Source organism: Phocoena sinus, chromosome 4 (genome assembly GCF_008692025.1).
Source record: "Phocoena sinus isolate mPhoSin1 chromosome 4, mPhoSin1.pri, whole genome shotgun sequence".
NCBI classification, from domain to species: Eukaryota; Metazoa; Chordata; class Mammalia; order Artiodactyla; family Phocoenidae; genus Phocoena; species Phocoena sinus.
This window is the reverse complement of record NC_045766.1, coordinates 74827244-74848721: the sequence shown is the minus strand read 5'-3', so window position 1 is coordinate 74848721 and position 21478 is coordinate 74827244. Positions and strand designations below refer to the sequence as shown.

At 47.1% G+C, this 21478-nt stretch overlaps 1 protein-coding gene across 10 annotated transcripts in view; it reads left to right on the top strand.

Moving 5' to 3' along the window:
- Positions 1-21478, top strand: part of LOC116752734 (kalirin) — a 531375-nt gene that overhangs the window by 272534 nt on the left and 237363 nt on the right. For all 10 annotated transcript variants that reach the window (XM_032629477.1, XM_032629484.1, XM_032629482.1 and 7 more), the window contains exons 7-9: positions 5113-5304; positions 9420-9551; positions 10248-10478. In XM_032629477.1, coding sequence (XP_032485368.1) covers positions 5113-5304; positions 9420-9551; positions 10248-10478 — 555 coding nt within the window. The remainder of the gene's footprint in view (positions 1-5112; positions 5305-9419; positions 9552-10247; positions 10479-21478) is intronic.

The window sequence follows — 21478 nt, the reverse complement described above, 5'->3', positions numbered from 1 at the left end:
CTCATGTAACCCACAGGAGGGAGTTTATGATTCAGGGTGGGGACCTACAACCACAGGAGTGTAAAATTCACTCCTTATTTTAAGAGTGAAGTGAATGGGATTCAAATAATACATGTACTCAGAAAGGATCTGCTCTTGCAATCAGCCCCTGACACAGACCCTAGGTTACCAAAATGATAGCTTGCATCAAATGATTATTTCTAGAAGAGCCAGTATCTCTTTCAGAGTATACCACATAAGAGACTACATTTAAAGAGAAAATTTAGCTGGGTCTTTAAGTGGAGAGTTATCATTATCTTGCAAGCAACTATGCATATTTTTGTAGCCAGTCGGGACAGCCAGGAGCCAGGTTCAAAGTGAGAGCCTTTGGCAGGGCTGAAAACTTTCATCAAGCTTCAGCCAGGTTAAAAAAAAAAAAAAAAAAAGATTCTGCCAAATAGTTCTTTCAGCAGAATGACTTTGTTCCATAGATTTCAGTTAATCACAGCAGGAGACAAGACCTCAGGAGAAGGGTCTAGCCATCCATCCTGTGATCTCCACTTAATGGCTGCAGGAGTGAAATGAGAAAACAGAGAATTTTGTAGGCAACAAAAGTGGGGACAGGGTGTAAATATAGAGGGTTTTGAGTTAGGAAGATTCTGCTGGAATTTAGTTATTTTTCCTATTTGTGACCGGAATGATTGGAGGAGAGCCTTTGAGGGCAGATAAGGTGGGATGGAGGATGCAGCAGGCCAGGCTGCAGGTGCATTGCATTCTGCAGGGTAGATCGTGTTTAAACCTTGGACAGTGCAATACTTTGAATAATGATGATAATAATAATAGCAGCACTGATATGGTGGGAGGGGTTTAAATTCATAAAGCAGTTTTGAGGTAAGAGTTTAAGAAGATACTCACTAAGCTAGAATTATTAGTCATGTTGTTAATTTCTGACCAGGGAAGCTGGTTAGTCTAGGCAGCTCTGCTCAGGGGAAGGGGCTGCAGAGAAGAGGGGGAGGGGAGCAGCTGGCCCTTGGTCACCCAGCTCGAGCTGTGGCCCTGGCACGACAGTGCAGAAAGCAGAGCTGGGCTGAGGGGCTGAGGCATGTGGACAGCCGAGGCTGGGCTACATGTCCCTCTGGGGTGGGCCGCACTGCTCTTCTTGGTCTCACTCCATGTAGGTGTCCCCTTGCCAGCCCTTTAGTGAACAGAGCAGTTTTTTGAAAGCATAAACCAGATCATGTTCCTCTTCTGTTTAAAACCATCCCATTGCACGTGGACACTTGACAGCTTTGTCTCCCTTGTTGCTTCAGTATATGCCCCGCCTCCTCCATAGAATGAGGTCTAGATTTAGTCAGTATTCCCCCAGGCACTGGAGATGAGACAGAAGAAGACTGTGACCGCCTAAGTTCTCTCTACGTTCAATCTGAGTGCCCTCCATGAACAGGGTACACCTGGAGTCCTGGTTATATGGCGCCGACACTGGACACTGCTTACTCAGAAATGGAATGTCTGAGATCTTTAGTTCATCTTACAGCTGAGGAAGCTGAGGCACAGAGGACGCAAGTGATGTCTTAAGCGAGTGCCAGGGCTGGACGAGAACTCACATCTGACTCCTGACCCGGCAACGTTGATGCCCTCGACTGACGGACAGCTCTGCAGCTGGAAGGGCATTGAAGGCTGGCAGGGAAGAGCGGCAGAGCCCGGCAGGTGGGAGGGCATCGAGGAGGCAGCTGGTAGAAAATGGAAAGGCCATGAAGAGTCAAAATATGCATTCCCACTGGCCATGTCCCCAGGACAAACAGGAGCCCCAGGTGCTCTTTAACAGAGGCGTAAACAGTGACACAGAAAAACTACACAAAGGGATTGACCCAAGGCCAAGACGTGTCATTTGTGCCTAACGACTAAGCACCCTGTTTATTTGGACTCTTAACCTTGCTCTGTCCTTTTAAGTCATGTGAGACCTTCTCCGCCATTCTTCTCTTCTCATTTGGTTTGTGACTCCAGTTTAGAATCTCTCTGCCTATTTGTCTCAGGTTCTAAGCTGGAGGGAGATAAAGAAGGTGATGATGAACTTGGGCCGTGTGACTTGCCTGCAGTGTCTTGCTGTTCTTCAAAGGGGCTGTAGAGAAGCACAGTGAGCAAGTTCATGAGTCAACATTATACTTATCCCTCTTTTGTGAGGAATACCGCCTCTACTTCTTGTGTGAAGTGTAATCACTTGTTAGCTTTAGTAAGACATCTCTCTGCCCACTGATAAGGAAACAAAAAGGCATTTACTGTGCTAGTCTCTAGAATGTGAAATGTAAGCTGTGGTCTTTTTTTGTTTGTTTGTTTTTAGCTTTCATTTATGATCACAGGCTTAAGGGTTGAAGGGGGCCTTCCTTGGAGGACTGCCAACCTCACCACCCCCTTCTGTGCAGGAGGCCCCTTCTCAACATCCTTGCCAGTGGTTCATATCCCTTCCCCCTGCATCCCCACTGCGAGTTGCCTCTACCTCTGTCATAACACTTACTTCATTTTGCTTAAATTACAGTTATTTGAGGACTTTTTTTAAGTCTCAGCTGTGAGGCCCTGAGGGGCAGGAATCCTGTCTCTTTCCTCTTTGTCTTTGATCTCCCACAGCCCCCAACACAGAGCCTGGCCCACTCTCCATAAATATTTGAAGGAGTGACAAGGTGTTAACAGCCTCCAGAGGCAGCCACAGTTCCACATCTCTAATAGCTAGAAAGTTCTTCCTAAAAGTGAGCAGAAACACACCTCCCCAACTTCCCTGTGGGGAGAGAATATAAACAGCCAGTGATGACAAAGGGCCAGGCATCCATAAGATGCACACGAGGGACCCGGGGGACAGGCCATGCCCGGTCTTATTGCTGTTCTTGCTTCCCTTCTGGCCAAAGGATACGAAGGTCTTTCCCAGGACAGGAGAACCCAACCACACTAGATAGAGTTGGAGAAATGTGTGTGGCGTGGGGAGGGTTTCCAGGATTCAAATCCAGTTTGGAAGGGCAGCTTTACTAGATGCTGCCATTGTCCCACTCATATCCCCTCAGTCCTCCCCGAGGGTCATCTGCAGACCGTTCCCATGCACAGCGACAGCTTCCTGTGTTTCTCTGCCCGGGGTCACTCTCTGACCTGGGGACTATGCTTGGCCTGTGTGTAGGTCAGGCTGGAAATGCCAGGGAGTAACTCCAGGAGAGACCTTCAACCATGAGTGATGGGACTTGTGCATAAATACCCCAGATCCCTCATCTCCCGGTGGGATGCTCAGAAGTGTGTTCTACATAGTCTTTCAAAGGTTTCAGGAGAGATGACCCCCAAATGCTCACAGCAGTAACCCACTAATGGACACATCCTTTCTTTATTTGCCTCCCTTCCCTCGTTGACTTGCCTACTCCCTCACTGTGCTTTCTGGGATCACACCCAAATAAACAGTCTGCCCCAAATCCTTGTTTCAAGGTCTGCTTTGGGTGGAACCCAAGCAGGAAATTTGGTGGAAATCCTAATGTTAGTCCCTTAAAAGACAGAACTATTAAAATTAGTATATGTCTTTTATCCCCCCATTTCTTTCCTTCTATTTCTAATTCAGAGTTGGTTTTTCTGTCAGTTCTATAAATAGAGTTTAATTTTAAGAAGAATCCATGTCCTAACTCAGAAAACAGGACTGATAATGATTCCCAAGTCTTTGAAGGATAGTTATTTCAAATAATAAGAGTTAGTAATATTCTAGTTCTACTAAGGAAACGTACTAGTCAGAAAGGTCTCAGGCCAGACTGAAGAAAGAGGTTACGCGTGGGGATCATTAGACATCAGGATGGATTTGTGTTCAAGTGCTTCACTTAACCTCTTAAACTTCCACAGAGACCTTTTAAATGAAGAGAGACCTTATCAACCTGGCTCAGGTTTGGGATGGAATGCTTGAGGTCAGGACAGCGAACATGAATGCGGACCATGAGGGAAGAGGGAAAGGAAAATGAAGAACCTTCATTAAACTTACCCATTATTAATGAACTACCGCTGAGCTAATAGAGCCAAGAGAAAATGCCGTTGCGGAAGAATATTTATTATCATATCAGAAGATTCATAACAAAGAACAAAGGTGTGCAAGCAACCTGCCACCCTAGTCCTCCTTCAGACAGACATTGTGTGAGTCAGAATAACTCCCTGTAGGTGCTACAATATTACTTGATTGTTTTGACACCTCAGACAATTAATAGGAGGTAGCAGTTAAAAATAATCATGCTCACTACTGTCTTTGTTTGTGCGTTTGTGGGTTTTTTTGTCTTCTTTCCTCCTGTAGAGTTTTCTGCTGGCCTCGTAAGGAGTGACACACATGGTCATGAATTTTTAATTGGCAATCAAAGATGGGAATGAATGTAAACAAAACACAGGGTGAGAGGAGTCAGCAGGGCCAGGAGAGCCCCACAGATGCCTTTTTGGGGTCAGGTGGGGAGACGTTCCTAAGTCACGTAGGGATAAGAAAGGGCTCCACAGATCTTACTCTAAGCATGGATATTGTGGCTTCATACGCTCTCTTTATTTATTTATTCACCTGCTCTCTTGGTGGGGGTAGGAACAGGGGGCAGCAAAGTCTTCACTTGGTGGTAGGAAGATGTGTGGTCGTCCTGTGGCGTGTGTCCTTTGTCCTCTTTGATGAGCACTGCTGCCCTGTTGTAGTTGGCAGTAATGCCCTGGGTACAGCTCTCTCCTGAGTTGAGAGAGGTGCCTTTGCCTCCTCCGGCTTTTGCCCTGGTCTGAGCCGTTGCTTCCGGAGAGAAACTCTCTGAAGAACCACGCTGTCCCCATGGCGTGAGCTCATAAGGTGATTGTGAGGATTATTAAGGCAGTCCATGTAAAGTGACTGCATTCGTGGGCATTAATAGTTGGCACAAAAACTATGTTGGTCCTCAAAATGAACGGGCTCAGTTACTGTACCTGCCATCTGCTGAAATCTCATAATATAAACAAAGACCTCCTTTGGGCTCAAAATGGATATGTTAATGTGGCCGATACTGGCCTCTCTCAAACTTTTTGTTTTGGGTAGCCTCCTTACCCACGTATTCCCCCACCCCAGGGTTGCTCTGTGGGTGCCTTTCAGCCTGCCCCACTAAGCACCCGCTCTCCCTTGCTTCCCAGAACGCCTATGTCAACATCAACCGCATCATGTCCGTGGCTTCCCGCCTCTCAGAGGCCGGCCACTACGCCTCGCAGCAAATCAAACAGATCTCCACGCAGCTAGACCAGGAGTGGAAGAGCTTTGCGGCCGCTCTGGATGAGCGCAGCACCATCCTCGCCATGTCCGCTGTGTTCCATCAGAAGGCTGAGCAGGTAAGGCCAAGGGAGCTGCTGTAGCCTCTGGTGGTGGGAAGCGCAGGGGCAGGGGCAGGGGCAGGGCAGGGCAGGCTGGGAGGACATACACTGAGGTGTAGCGAGCCCTTCCTCTCTTTTTGAAACACCAAAGACCGTGCTGAGCAGTTTTGACAACAACCCATGTTCTAGTACTGTCATGGCCCCTGTGTACCCAAAGAGACATTGGTAACTCTTGGAGGCTTTGCTTAACATTCAAGCAGGAAGAAACCCAGAGCTAACTATTCTGCTTAGTAGTTTATCGTTGGACGTGTGTGTGCACGCACGTGCATGTGTGTGTGTGTGTGTGTGTGTGTGTGTGTGTGTGTGTGTTTTGACTGCTTAGTTTGCATTCCATAAGCATAGACCAAAGGGGTGAAACTAAACTGATCGTTGAGTGCTGAGAACAGGGGGAAACTAATTTTACATGAAGCATTTGCTGTGGATAATAATAATGTAATAATAATGCAGTGAACAGAAATAATAATTACTTGTTGCCATTTACTTACGGGCATTGGCCAGTGACATTACTTACCCATTTTACAGAGAGGAGCAGAAAGCTCAGAGGATTAAGTAAGCTGCCTAAGATCCAGTGGCATGCAGCAGCTGACTCTAACCAGCCTAGGGAGAGCCAATGGTTAAATTTTCAGGAATTTTATGAGCTGGTTGTTAAACATAGCCATTACTTTAAACTATATAAATTTAAATTAAATATATCACATTAAAAGCAAAGGTAATAAATACTCAAAACTCATCATTTTCAATTATTTTACTAGATTTTATTATTTTCTATGTTCTTGAGATTATTTCTATGTTATATACACTCTCTCTCTCTCTCTCTCTCTAACACACACACACACACACACACACACACACACACACACACACACACACACACAACAATAAACTACTAAGCAGAATGTAAATAGGCTCTGGGTTCCTTCCTGTTTGAATGTTAAGCAAAGCCAGCAAGAGTTACCATTTGTCTCTTTGTCAACATTTATGTCTGTTGTAATAGTATACAATTGTGTGCTACTGATCACCTCATCCCAACTACATATTTGGTGATGTTGCAATGGTAGCCTGAAATAGGGCAAGATAAAAGTTTTACACCATGGAAATCATCAAGTGTTAGAAACCAGGGCTTGATTTGTTGTTTTATTGATTGTCTAGAATCTTAAGAAAATGAGAGAGAAAATATTTTAAAATGCAGATTAAGCCTAAAAATGTGCCCTGTGTATAGCTGTTGCATTGTGAATAGAACACAAAATCAAGGAAATATTCTTCTGATATTCAAAAACTATTATTGCATTTAGCAAAGAAGTCACTTAAAACCACTGATGAATGAGTAATGTTCTGACATAAGTCTCCAGGTATTTTTCACTTTTGTCTTACATCTTAACAAAAGTGAAAATATCAACCAGCTTTTGTGTTGGAACTATATAAGTTTGTCGTTTACAAACAAAAGCATGTGTGAGAATCAATTCGTCACATGGAATTTATCATAAGCATTCTATGTGTTATTATTCTTTGTAAATTATGTGCTACACATCTTTTATAGCAGTAAAGTTTATAACACTTGTGTGTGTATTACATACACACGTATATGCTGGTTATTAAAAGTTTATTAATATGCCCTTGTGAAAATCACACAATTAATCGATAGGCATCTGGGATCAGGTGTGTCTAACATTAAAGCCTATGGTCTTAACCCCTAAATTTCTTTCTTTGTATGACATATGGGTAGCTCACAGATAGCACAGAGTCAGACACAAGGTCATACCTTAAAACTCTTCCTCTGTTACCCACCTAACATGGAAGGCAGCATGGAATAATTGAAAGAGTCTAGGTGTTGGGCTTCCCTGGTGGCGCAGTGGTTGAGAGTCTGCCTGCCGATGCAGGGGACACGGGTTCGTGCCCCGGTCCAGGAAGATCCCACATGCCGCGGAGCGGCTGGGCCCGTGAGCCATGGCCGCTGAGCCTGCGCGTCCGGAGCCTGTGCTCCGCAACGGGGGAGACCACAACAGTGAGAGGCCCATGCACCGCAAAAAAAAAAAAAAAAAAAAAAAAAAAAAGAAATAAAGAGTCTAAGGTTTTGATGCCAGACACAGGTAAGTTCTAATCATTAACTCTTAGGCAGGTCACCTCAACATTCTGAGCTTGTTTCCTCATCTCTAATGTGGGGATGATCATAAATCTCACAGCACTGTTATAAGGATTAGAGATGGAATATATTAGGTGCTTAGTGTGTTTTTTAAATGGTAGACATCACCAAAGATCTGTTGGTATCTTTGTATTTCCTCCACCTGTGTCTGTTTCCATCTGAGACCTTCCCAAAGACTGAAAGTACTCGTGTTATAAGTCAAGAGCAGCCCTACACATTAAGAGGATCTGCCTTTTGTTGTTGTTGTTGTTTTAAGATGATGGTTGGTAGTACCTGAGAATATTCACGTCTGATCTCCTGTCCTCTCTTCAACCTATTATTTGCACACTTTGTTCAAGGTTTCTCCAGATTGGCAAGGGGGGTTCAGTGCCTCCCTCTGTCTCTGTCTTTCTCTCCTTGAGATGACCGTTTCGTGGGATCTACTATAGGACTCTGTTTAGAGTATTACAAAGAAATCCCAAAGACCTTGAAGAGGTGCTCCCCCCACGACTGACACACACTGTCAAGTTTACTTTCAGGTTCCTTATGAAATGGTTGTTGATGGAGCGAGCAGCTTCTGAGATATTAGCAAGCACATGCAACCTGATCCTGGGTGTCACCCAGCACTCTGCCAGAATTGTTAGGAGACGGCTTACTGCGATTAAAAACATACAGAATGAAAAATCAGCTGCCCACAGCCAAGTGGCTAAGGACTGAAAGCTGATGTGATACCAAGAGGGGGACTCAGGCAGTTGTAGAAACGCAGTACCCGGATTGAGAGTAACTGGAGGACTCAGCTTCTATTTGCTGTTTCCTGACTTGGATTAGTTTAGATGAGAAGCAATTTTATTTGTATCTATTTTTTATGCAATTTCTCGGGTATTGCCAGTCCTTCAGGGAAACTCATAAACCATGCTTCTTTTTAGCTGGAAAGCATACACACACACACACACACACACACACACACACGCACGCACGCACGCATGCAAACAGTGGATTCAAGGCTAATTTTTCAATGCATTTATGTAGGCAGCTCTTTATTGTCCTCAGATGGGCTGTTCTAGGCAATGAGATAAAAAGGTATTTAGGCAATTAATTTAAATGGAGCTGTGCACCCAGGCAAGAAGAATCACAGACAGAAGCACTCCAGACTGTTGGGTGAAGAATTATTTGCATTTTAGAGGTGTATTTTCCACCCAATAAATCTGAGTGATTTCAGTTAGCTCACCCTTTGTGCATGGAGACCCATAGGTCTCCCACAGTTGTTAATTTTAATTTTTAAATAATTTGATATCTGTCAAGATCTGTATCTATATATCACAGCCCAGGAGCCGCTCTAGACACAGTACAGTCTGTCCCGCTGAGCTGCCCTCCCCTCTCCCACCCCTTGGGGTTCTGACCCAATAGCAGGGATCTTTTTGAGTGTTAATCTCCATCCTCTGTGGGAATGGTCTCTGCAGGTTCCCTGGGGTGCCTGATGGGCCTGAATGAGGCATTCTTTGCTACTCTTCACAGCTCAATGTCCACACTATAAAGCACATGTGTGGAAACATCCCATTTCATTATATGTTGCCTCTCACTTGTACCTGTGAGTGTGCACAGGACAAGAAGCTCTCACATACACGTCATGTAGTGAGCTGTTTGCACACCTGTATTTTATCATCAGTGTGTGGATATAACCTGTTGAACATGAAGACAACTCCCACCCCCAGCAGTTTCATAATAGTCATCTTTCTTTGTGGAAACCATACTTCCTAAACAGGTACTGGGTCTGACTTCTTACCTGGGGTTGGTGTTTGTAAAATTAAAGAAAAAACTCCACTGTCTGCAGTAGTCTCTGAAGGCTTCCAGAGTTCCTGATGCTTCTTCCCAAGGTATCTGACCGTCTGTACATAATCTGCACATTGCCCGCCCCCAGTGCTCCCACACTGACCCAGCCGGCATCTCCTTCCAGTTCCTGTCGGGAGTGGACGCCTGGTGCAAGATGTGCAGCGAAGGTGGCTTGCCGTCTGAGATGCAGGACCTGGAGCTGGCGATCCACCACCACCAGTCCTTGTATGAGCAGGTGACCCAGGCCTACACAGAGGTGAGAACCCAGCGGACACCCAGGGGTTCTGGCTGTGTATAGGGGTATGGGGGTGTGGCAAGAGTACCGGCCTGTGTGCTATGAAATAGCCTGAGTTGGACTAAGAAGAGAGGCCATTTTCCTCCTTCTGGAGACATCTTTAAGATCCTTGATCTGTTAATGATGATGTCGAAATGCAGCCATTGGCAGGAACCGCCTTAGTGCGCATGCGTGTACACACACACACACACACACACACACACACACACACACACACGCACGCACACACGCACACACCCCTACCTCACCCTATTTGTGAAGACCGGACTGTCTCTTCTGTGGAAGGACTGTAAGAAAGCAAGGCTGTGCTCCTCTGGAGTTGCTTCCTGTCTGGTGGACGGGCATGCACACACTAGCCCTGCCACCCCTTTTATGAAGCAGCTCATCAAAAAATACTAATTTTCTCACTGGAAGGTCCAGAGCACAACTGGCTGCAGCCCCAGCACCTCCTCTCCCTCCGGATTCCGGGGTGCTCGGCCCTCCCCGGGCTGCAGGCTGGGCACTGTGGCAGCGCTGGTGGCACACTCCTTGGTTGTCATGGGTGTTGGTAGGACTGAGATTCTCAGTCCTCATCAGGGTTGCCAGCGGGCTTGCCTTGCCTCCCTATGCCCCTCCTGCCGCTCTACTCCCTGGACTTGACCTCTTTCCCTCTTACAGGTCAGCCAGGATGGCAAAGCACTGCTGGATGTGTTGCAGCGTCCCCTGAGTCCCGGGAACTCCGAGTCCCTCACGGCCACAGCCAACTACTCCAAGGCAGTGCACCAGGTGCTGGACGTGGTGCATGAGGTGCTGCACCACCAGCGGCGGCTCGAGAGCATCTGGCAGCACCGCAAGGTGCGGCTCCACCAGCGGCTGCAGCTCTGCGTCTTCCAGCAGGACGTCCAGCAGGTAACAGACTGCTTCCCTGAGCCTGGCATCTGTCTCAGGCAGGCAGGCAGGTGGCACAAGTCCCTGACCTAGGTGATCAGGCCTGGGAACGCCTGATTTATGGAGGGAGGAGGGCAGTTCAGCCCCCAGCTTCACCCCTCCACACCATCCGGACTTGTTAATTGATGCTTCTCACTTAAGCAGCTTTACAGACAGGCCTTCTCACCCTCTGGTGTTGTGAAGGGAGGCTCAATCTGAGAGACAGCAATTCCTTGCAGTCATGACATTGTTTTCTTTGGGGGAAGCTTGACAGTCCCTCAGGCATGAGCTCTCTGGACAGCTCCGGGTCCTAGGGGGTTATCTGAGCGCTGTCGGAGCTGGACCCACAGTGTGCCCACTTCTCAATCAGGGATTCAGGTGGCCTGCTAGAGTTGGGGTGTGGTGGGGTACAGGGCCTTTAGGGGATTCTTTGGTAAGCTTGGATTTGGGAAACTAGATTTAAAACAAGGGCTGTTGATAATTGTATGTTCTGTGATTAGAGGTTACTCCTGGCTTAATCTGTTTTTTGCGTTATTATAAGAGTCATAGCATTTTTCTTTACCACAAATAATAAAGAAATTGTTGTTTCTAACTATGAAAGGACAGCCTTGCCACAAATGCCCTTTTGGATGAAATGACACATTCTTTTTTCCTCATACTTCTCTGTCTGTCTCTTTGGGGACCCCTGGGAGCTTTTCTTTGAGGACTGATAGCTGGGGGGGAGGGAGAGCTTGTTGGGAGCTGGAGATGGAAGTTAAGGTTTAGCATCATCTCCCTGTTGGTTCACTGTGAGAGGCAGGGGTGGGAGCGCTCGTGTTCTCAGACTTTTCTGTGGCCACCTCATAATTTCAAGATTATACATATAAAATAACATTTCACTCTCCTTCCACACCTCCTGCAGTATTGACCAGATGTAATCGAAAAGTCTGTCAAAATATACATGGAAAATTGAGAGCCAGCTGGACATGTCTTTGGAGTGTTGGTTCCCCTCACAGCTGTTGTTGGGGGGCCCTTGTACTGGGTATCCTGTGATGGAGACAGGTTGGAAGGAGAGCGGGGCATCCTATCAGGGGTCGTGACGCCCTCTGGGTGTGGGGTCACCACCGTGCAGTCAGCCCCAGGAGTAGACAGGCCTTCAGGAGTGTCCCCCGTTCTTGGGCTGCCCTAACTCCTTTGTAGCCCCTGTCCCCCGGCTGGGGCAGTGATGAGTCATCGGAGGCGACACTTCAGCCTCAGGAGAGATGGGCACTGCTCATGTGCTGGCCCCAGCTCTGAAACCCTTGTGGGGCTTGCTGGGGATGGAGAAGCAAATGCATCAGTTGTCTGCTCCTGCCATCTGGAATTGTTCAGATCAACGTATCATCTCTGAGCACAGGAGAGCACAGGGTTGGTCTGTGATTGGGACAGTTAGGTGGCAGCCTCCAGAGGCACACAGAAGGTGTCACCACTTCAGTGAACTCTGAGTGACTTTTGGAGATTTCTGGACCATGTTTTGTGCAGCTTCCTTGGTGTGCTCTTCGTCTTCCTGCTGTTTTCATGGATGTTGTACTAGGACGGGCGCTGGAGAGGGGCAGAGGTGCTGCAAGGAGGGTGGGCGAAAGGCTTCCCCATCAGGAGGGTAGCATCCAGACGCGGACTCTCTGGGAACAGCTGTTATCAGACTTTTCTGTGGCCATCGTGACATCTACACTAAAGCTGGGGAAAAGTATAATGAAAACTACACCGGTGGCTGTTCTACATCACGCTCTAAAAATGAGAGCATTTCTGGAATGGAGGCCCTATCAATTCATCTCTACAAGATGAATCACATGGTTGGCACTCACCAAAAGCAAGTAGAAGATTGTGAGGTGGATGTAAAGGGGTTTGGATTTTCCACGAGGACTGAATTCCCCAGGGTGACTGATTCCATTGTTCTTTTCGGGACGTGTGAATGTGACTTCTGGGGACGCGACGTCATTCACCCATTGTCCAGCTAACTCTCACTCACCAAATATCTGACACTGGGACAGATGCATGAAGAAAAATGTGAAAACCAAGGGCTACGAAACCTGGTGTGGGTTTCAAATGCTTCCTGACACCCAAGCGAGCGTTGATGCCTGACCAGTGTGAGTTGGCACTTCAGAGAGCACTGAATATAATGCACTCAGTGGTTCCAGTGATGGACTCGGACTCTGGTCTCCCGACTCCCAGGCTTACGGGAGCCTTTCCTAGTTTTCAGAATCAGACTGGACAAGCAGTTTCCCTGCTCTGTGCTCCCACGATTTTATTTAATAATACACAAACACACGCAAACAATAATGTTAACTCAAAGGTCAAAGTGCTATTGGAATTTTATAAATTTATCATTTTTTATTTTGCATGCTTCATCTCTTCTTTTCCAGTATCTCCTTGAGAGTAGAAGCCATGGCTGCTGCTGTCTGGCATGAAGCTGGGGTTCTCTTTATATTTGATGACTTGAGTTGAAATTATTATTGGAGGCCCCCTGTTTCTGCTTCTGTGAATTGAACATCATCTAACCCTCCCTCCCAACCCATCCAGTAGCTGCCAGTGAGTAGCTGCAGTCTGTTTGCAGGAATTGTGATGTGAAAGTCTGAAGGTCCCAGGTATTTCCTAACAGCCCGGGCAGAGGAGTCGGGGACATACATCAGTGCTACAGAGTATCCCGGTACTCATCAGCTATTCAGCAAGCATGGGTCTGGGCAGTGGGCCCAGCACTGCACTGGGTTCTGGCAAGATGCCTGGTTAGGTAGAAAGGCAACAAGACATACACACTTGAAAACAGAAAGGTCCGTGCTACCCGAGCATGCCAGGCGGTGTGCAGGGCAATAGAGTGTTGATGGGACACTTACAGGCAGAGGTGTGAAAAGTCAGAGTTGGTGTCTTGAAGGAGGAAAGAATTGATTGAACCATATAGTCTGGATCCAAGACCCCTGAGCACGTTTGGGGTCTAGAGATGTTTACTCTGCAGCCTAAGTGGGAAGCTTGTGAGCGAGCATCGGTGGCTAGGGTGATAACAGCATTACGGTTAAGAGCATGGACTCTGGAGCCAGATGGCCTGAGTTTAAATCCTGCTCTGACAAGTCTTAGCCATGGGACCTTGGGCAAGTGGCTTCACTGCTGGTGCTTCAGTTTCCTCACCCCTAAAATAGGAACCATCACATACCTATCTCGTTGGACTGAAGGAGGTGCAAGCACAGAACCTGCCTAGCATGTAGTAGATCCTCCAGCAGTATTGTCTCGGTTTAGTCACATCCTCTTTGAGTGGTACTTGGGTGTCTCCTGAGTCTGATGAGTTCCATTTCATTCAGTGATAAAATCTCAGATTTGCCGGGGACCTGGAAGAGCATTCAGTCTCACCTACTATAGGGTCAAGAAAATTGAGGCCTAGAGATGTAAAGCAACTTGGCCATAACCACACAGCTAGTTGATGGTAGTGCCAGGACCAGAAGCTAAGTCTTCTGGCTCCCAGTCCAGGTGTCCTACAGAAAAACCATACAAGAGAAGAGCCAGGCGGATAGCGATGGAGAACAGAAGAGAGACAGGAGGGACACACACATACTAACGTAGAGAGGGGAAAGACAGATCACATACACACACCCTGAAACAGGGAGAGAGGAGAGACAGAGACAGACAGTGGAGGATGGGAAAGAAAGGGAGAGAGATTTAAAGACAGAGAGCAGAGAAACAGACATACCTGGGCTGGGAGGAGAAAGAGAAAGAGGAAGGCTGGGGGAGAGACAGAAGAGAAAGAGAAAGAGACAGGGACTCCTGCTAGTGGAGAGATGGGGAGAGCCAGCCAGCCTCTCCCCACACGACTCCTTGTCCCATTGCCATTTCTGGGGGTGGTCTTTTCCCAAATAAGAATACCTTGCCTAAAGCAGAGTAAAGCAGAGAGGTTGAAACCAAAGATAGACACCAGTGAATAAGAGACTCCATTTAAATATCTGCAGCCAGAGCTGGCCTGACACATCATCCATGTGCTTAGCTCTCCCTTGGTTCCCAAAAAGTGTCCTCTTCCCCTCTGGGCTTTGAGGCGATGGAAATAAGTCTCTAAGGATCAGACTGGAACTTGGGTCCATTAAGCTGCAGAAAGGCATAGATAGAGTGCATCCACCGTAGTGTTGCTAGTGGAATAATGTTCAGTCCTGTTGTTGTTCCAGTTTAGAGTGGAACAGTACTGAGCAACAGCCATAAGAGCATCTATGACAGCATCGGTTCACCTCCGCCTTCTGTCTGTTCTTCTCTCCTAACCCTGTGGCTTCCCACAAGAATAAAGGACTCCTTTCAAGCCCAGATAGACCTGACTTTGCTGAGAAGAACAAGGAGTAGCTAGTCTTGATCTTTCTAGTAGATGCAAACTCCATTCCATTTTTTCATAGCCAGAACAACTGTTGTGAGTATCACTGCAGGCCATCTGTTCTGCCTCCCTTTCTTCTCCCTCCGTGTGGTGCAAGAATAAGTTGGTAAAGTGCTTTGGAACACCTGTGTGCAAGGCCCTGTACTAGGAGTTGGAGGTCTCTGGCCCAAGAGAAGACATATATACCCAAGGATGTATGAGTGGCACGTGGCTATCTGGGTTCAGGGCCAAAGAAGCAAGACAACAATGGGCTGGTGGAATCAGAGCAGAGAAAGTTCCCTGTGGGTGGAATGGCATTTGCACTGGTGCTTGGAGCTCAGGCAGAGGAGACAGAGGTGGGGAAGGCCAGGAAGTGGAGAGCTAAGTTATAGCCAGGGGACAGGAAGAGGAAATCTAACTGAGTGCCTACTCTTGGCAGCAATAGAGGGAGGTCAGGCTGGAAGGGTTAGGAGTGGTCTTGGTGGGGTGGGTGGGACATGACCCATTTGAGGCTCCAGTGCCTTCCCTTAAAAGTGATGTGTTTTGCTTTTAAGCAGTCCAAAGGTGAGCGAGGGAGGGGCAGTGATGTCAGAATTTTCTGGCTCAGTGATTTTCCATTCTGAATGAGTGTATTAATATTAAAGTCCATAGTTCTTGTACTACAAATGAATCTCACCTGTTTCTATCAGGTTTTTCTGGAGCCCCCCATGGAAAATTATAGCTTTTACTGTGTCAGCTCTTGCCTGCCAAAGAACATGTAAAAAGGATTTGAGAGTAATTTTTTAAAACTCCATATATTCACAATCTTTTACTTGCTGTAGTGACTAAAGCCCCTTAATCATACTAAACCAGTTTGGGCATTGTATAATCCAATTAACAGCTTTGCATAATAAAAGGTGAGCACTTTGGGTTACAAACAGCATGCTTAGTTAGAAAAAAGTGACTGGAATGATGATGGGTCTAGAAAAGAACTCTTCTTATAAGAAGGAACGATTAAAGCATCTAAGAAGGAAAATGCTCACTCAGGGTATAGTCCCAGATAGATGAGGGAACATACACAAGGGGGAGCCATCATCAAAAATCTGAAATGCTGACTAGTTAGTTACTTGGTGGGTATGTTGGGGAGGAGATTCAAACATCAGAGGGATGGTTAGATTCCAACCCTGAGATTTGGTTCCTGGGATGAAATGTGTCTATAAAAGTTTTATTGTTCATAGCTCAGGATTCATCATCTTTATGAGCAATTGAGCATCTAATCACTTCACTTATCTTAATTAATCTTCCAACACTGTGAAGCGGGTGATGACTTTGGTCCTCATCTTATCAATACTAATGAGGAAACTGAGGCTTAGAAAGGTTAAGTAAACTTACACAAGGTCACACAGCTAGTGGCAGAGGAAGGCTATAAACCCAAGTCCACTGAATCTCTAGGTCCATGCTCTTAGCCTCTCTGCTATGCCCTGGGCACTATGTTAAGTGGTGGGAACGCAGAGAGACACGGATCCTGCCCTTGAGGGATTTATAAGTTAGTGCAGGGCTCAAAGGGCCCTGATAGATTGCTTGGTCCCAAGGGATCAGACTTGCCGTGTAGCCACTGACAGCAGAGATTCATGCCTAAACTCCCTGTCCAGGAAGACCCACACAGGCAGTCATACTCACACGCAAACACTCTTTCCCACCTGCTCCATCATTATAAAATGGCTCTCTACAGTTATTTAGCTCTAACACAAATGTCCCTAAGACAGGCACTACCCATTCTCACTTGTTTTTCATAACCATAATTATGTTAACTCAGTGTTGCTGATGCTTTTCTTTGTAGCGTATATCTTGAATAATGTCCATTTGCCCATGGTCGTATTTAGCAGTATTAAAGTTCTCAATTAAGTTTTGATGGTGATAATCCAATCCTTCGAATACATTCAAGTAGATAATAGATGATTCTATTATCATCTATCATCTTTCTGGCAGGGTGAGAGTCCAGAAAGTGAGCAGGGTTGAGGCTTGGCTGAACTGAGGGAGTAAGGGAGGGGAGAAAGAGAGGGCTCTGCTGGTCAGGGTTGCTTTCTGATTGGAGTGAGGATGGGGAAACTTTCTCATCTGTCTCTTTGGTGTCACTGATCTTAGAAGGGGTGCTCCATCCCTCTACCCATAGTTGGAGGCTGGTACCAGAGGGTCTGTTCCAGTCTTCTCCATGTATCCTCCAGCTAGAATTGGCAGGGCTGGGCAATGGGCTTCAGAGGCCTGCTCCTGATTTGCTGAGACCCTCCTGCCTGGAATTTCATGGACCCTTCACACTCTGTACCTCACCCCCATTCCTCTCTGCCCTGCCTTCTGCCTTCTCTTCCCTTGCCCACCATGGCCTTTCCCTGGGTGCTCACTTTGATTTTCTGAATGCAAACTCTGTTGTGACTGAACAGTCATCCTTCTGTGATGAGTACCTTCCAAGGAAGGACCTGGGTGCCTCCATTTGGCAGGGTTGGGAATCAGGTGGGTCCTGGGAGGCAGTGAGAGAAGGTTCCTCCCCAGGAGTTACTGAGCCTCAGGGCTTTCTTGATACACAACAATTTGAAACACCTTTAATGTCCTCAATTCCTCTTTTATTACTATGTTAACAAATGACTAGACAGTCACCATCCAAGGTCACTTCTTTCTGATAACCCCTATGTTCGGCATGTCCTTGACCTCAACATGCTATTTCTGGAGCTTTGAATACCAGGCTAAAGGATAAAAGACTCACACTTTATAACTAGTGGGGAACTATTGAAAGATTTTGACCAGAGAAAACAGGTGATCAGAGTGAAGGTCTGAGGTCATTTAGTGCCAGAGGAGGACTGTGTTGGAGTGGGAAGATCCTAGGGCCACAGTCATGGTGCTAAGGGGATGGGACAAGGGTAGATCTGAGAGCATTTATGAAAAAAAAAAATCACTGGAAATTGCCATCCATTTTGTTAGAAGACAAGGGAGGTGTCAAGTGTGAATATGGGACTGTATCTTTTAAAGTGGGGTTCGTGGACCTGTTGGAGAACCCAACTCAGGTCCACTTGTCCAATGCACAGCAAAGCTAATCTACCGACACCGAGCTGTAGTGAAGGAAAGTACAGAACTTATTGTAGGGCGACGAGCAAGGAGAATAGGAAACTCGAGCTCAAAAGATCCAAACTCCTTGATAATTTTCAGGAAAGGGCTTTTAAAGGCAACATTAGGGGTGAGAGTCACAGGGTGTGTGATCAGCTGGACATTCTGATTGGTTGGTGGTGAGGTAACAGGGTGATGTTTCAGGAATCTTAATCATCAACCTTCTGGTTCCAACCAGTCTGGGGTCTGCTGCTTGTGGTCAGCGTGTAGTCACTGTCCTCCACTGGATGGGGGTTGCAGTTTCTGCAGAGCAGCTCAAAGATATGCACCAGATTGTTATCTACATCCCTTCAGGAGGAACTGGGAGTCCTGTGGCTCTGTTGTTCTAATCATTAACTGCATGAGCCTCCTCTTTGGAACTTGGGGAAGGCCAAACCAAAACCGGGGACTTGGAGGGGCTTCTGTATCCAGGAAGACCTCACAAGGTCCTGCTCAGTTTCATTTCCCCCTTTTCTTTGATGTTCCTCAATCCTGAGGGGAACAGGGGCAGGACAAGAAAAGGAATACAGTTTTGGATAAAGAGGTTAATCATAAACCTGGCAGGGGAACTCGTTTTACGGGGACTCAGTTTCAGACCCCTGGCATTAAGGTCATCTGGGCAGAGTAGGGTCTTGTTAAGAACAGATTATCTGACCCTACTCTATACTTTTTGATTCAGTATCTATGGGTAAGGTGGTGCCTAGGTTTTAGAATGAACCCCAAGTGATTCTGAAGCGGTCTAAAGTTTGAGAACCTCTGACTTGAGAGATTCAGTCCTTAGTGATGAAAAGTGTGGTGACACCACAAACAGGAATCAAAGGCACCATGTGAGGAGGTGCTTTCAGGGAGATGTCAAAGACAAAGACAATTTCCAGTCACCTCAGCCTGTTGGGAAGGGACAGGTGTGGGCTGCCTGGGAGTGGAGGGGTCCAAGGAAGGCGGCTGCTTTCTTAGCCGGCTTCCACCCAGCATCACATTTGTCAGGGCAAAGGACTGCGGTTCTAAGGGGGAAGAGAGTCTGTACACCTGCTAATGAGTTTCAGCTGAGCCCTCTCAGAAACGTGATGGCTTTTCCCACCATAGCAAGACATTTATTTTGATCATACTTGTTCCAAAGAGGGGACAGAAAATGAATTGGTGGTAATTGGCCATTTCAAGTGGTACCCGCATCCTCTCCAGCCTCAGCTGACGGGGAGCGGGGTGGTGCCGGCAGAGAATGAGCTGCTCCCCTTCAGAACTAGTGTTCAGTGTGCTGTGCAAGGAGACAGAAACAGTGATTTGATGGCTGTCCTGGGCGCTCACACACGTCATGCGCACTTGAGCTTTTAACAGAACAAAATGCGTGTGGACACCGACGGCATGCCACCTCTCCTTCCCGACCTCAGAATGCCAGCTTCTACACAGTCGGGGCTGGGCGCTGGGAGGTAACAGCTGAGGGGGGCCGTTCTTCAGTTTACTTAACACAACAGAATGCCTTGCCCGTTTTATCATGGATCAAATTATGACACAAACTTAATAACATATTTCAAATAAGATGATTGATCAGAGAGAGCCAGGGAGGGAATCAGGGAGTTAGGATTCTGATTTCACAGCCATTTGCCAGACAGCTCCCTTTCCTTTAATGGTTTTTGCCCTTTATCACACAGGAAGTTCTCACGTCAGGTTGAGTTCATTCACTCATTTATTCAGCAGATGCTCTTTGAGAACATAGCGGTGAACCAAACAAAGCCCCTGCCCGTGTGGAGCTTACATTCAGGAGGGAGAGAACACCATCACAAACAAACAAATAGCTCATAGGTGCTAGAATGACAGCAGGTGAGCTGAATGAATAAGCCGTGGGGTGTGTTTAAGAAGAGATTCCAAGCATGTGAAACGGGACCTACAAAGTCCTTGGGACCGGAATGAGCTGGGTGCATTCATGAAAATAGGAGGATGGCCAGAGAACCTGGTGAATAGAGAGGAGGGAAAAGGAGTGAACAGTTTGAAGAAATGGGCTGGGTCCAGATCACATCAGGCCTTATAAGCTATGGAGAGAATTTGGATTTTCTAAGTGTGATAGGAAACAGTTGTAGAGTTTCGATAAGAGGAATGTCATGACTTGATTCTTGTTGAAAGAAATGTTATATTCAAAGATCTGGCTACTGTGTGGAGGGAGTAAAAGGAGGAAGACCACCTACAGGGCTGATGAGGGTGAATGAGGAAAGATGGTGGCTGGGACTAGGGTGGTTTTGAAGGAAATCAGTGTACAGGAAAGAGTAATAAGTAAGACAGGCTTGCAGCTAAGCAGTGAATTGTGGTGCTTTTGCTTATACAAGGAAAACTGGGAGAGGAGGGGAGTGGGGCAGAAGGGAATAAAGAGTTCTGTTTTAGATATGTTAAGCTTAAGGTGCCCATTATAAACCAAACTGGAGAGGAAGAGTAGGCAGCTGGGTACATGAGTCTCAATCTCAGGAGAGAATTAGGGCTGGAACTGTGAATATGGAAATTAACCAGCACATAGATGATATTTAAAGCCATGGAACTGGGTGAGATCATCTAGGGAGTAAGAGAAGAGAAAGAAGAGGTCCAGGGATGAGCCCTCAGGCATTCCAAAATTTAGAGCCTGGGAAGACTAGGAGGATTCAGAAAAGTAGACAACAATGGAGATCAGTGAGCTGGGGGAATCCTCAGTGAGATGGCGTCTCAGGAGCCAAGGAAGAGGTGTTTCCAGAAAAGGGAGGCTCTTCCTCTTAGGCAGGGCTGAGCAAGGTGGGTCTCTCTGCAGGGTGGGAGGGCTGCAGTGGTCCAGGGAAGTCAGAGTGGAGTGGGCTGAGGATGGCTTTGGTGGGAGGGCATCCCAGCACTGGGAGTCCTCAAGGAGGGGTGGTCCAGAGCAGAGCGAGGAGGGAGTCCCTGTGCAGGCACAGCCTGGTGCAGGTGTTGGAGCCCAGGCAAGGTGAGCAGAGCAGAGAAGCGTGGCCTGGCATAGGTGTCAGGTGCATAGGTGCAGACAATGAGCAGGTCAAGGAGGTCATCCCCGAGGGGCAGGGGCTGTGCAGTGTCACAGCCTGGGCAGAGGGAGGAGGGCATCCATGCAGGGAGGGCAGCCCAGCTTAGAGGATTGGAATCTAAACAGGCTGAGGAGGTGTCCACACAGGGGGCTACCCAGAGGGGGTTTACTAGGAGGGGCTCTTGGAATCAACCCCTGAGGAAGGGAAGGGAAGAAGGAGGATTAGACAGAGAGTGAAGCTGAGCTGCAGTGTCATCTCAAGGGAATCCTCAGCCAGCCCTACCGGGCGTTCTGAAGATTATCTCGGGTTGGGGAGTGAAAACTGGGTCTTTGTACTCTGGAGTCTGTCACTGGGCACAGGTCAATGTAAGAAGGGGCTTTGGGCAAAGCCACTCTCTTCAGCCAAGGGTAATAATCCCCAAAGGGGACTGACACCCAAGGCTGTCTGCCTGCTGGTGACACTCTCAGCAGGGTGGTAAAAAGTCCTTTGTGGCACATCACAGCACCTGCAACCTCCATGGTCTCAAACTACCTCCTTCAAAT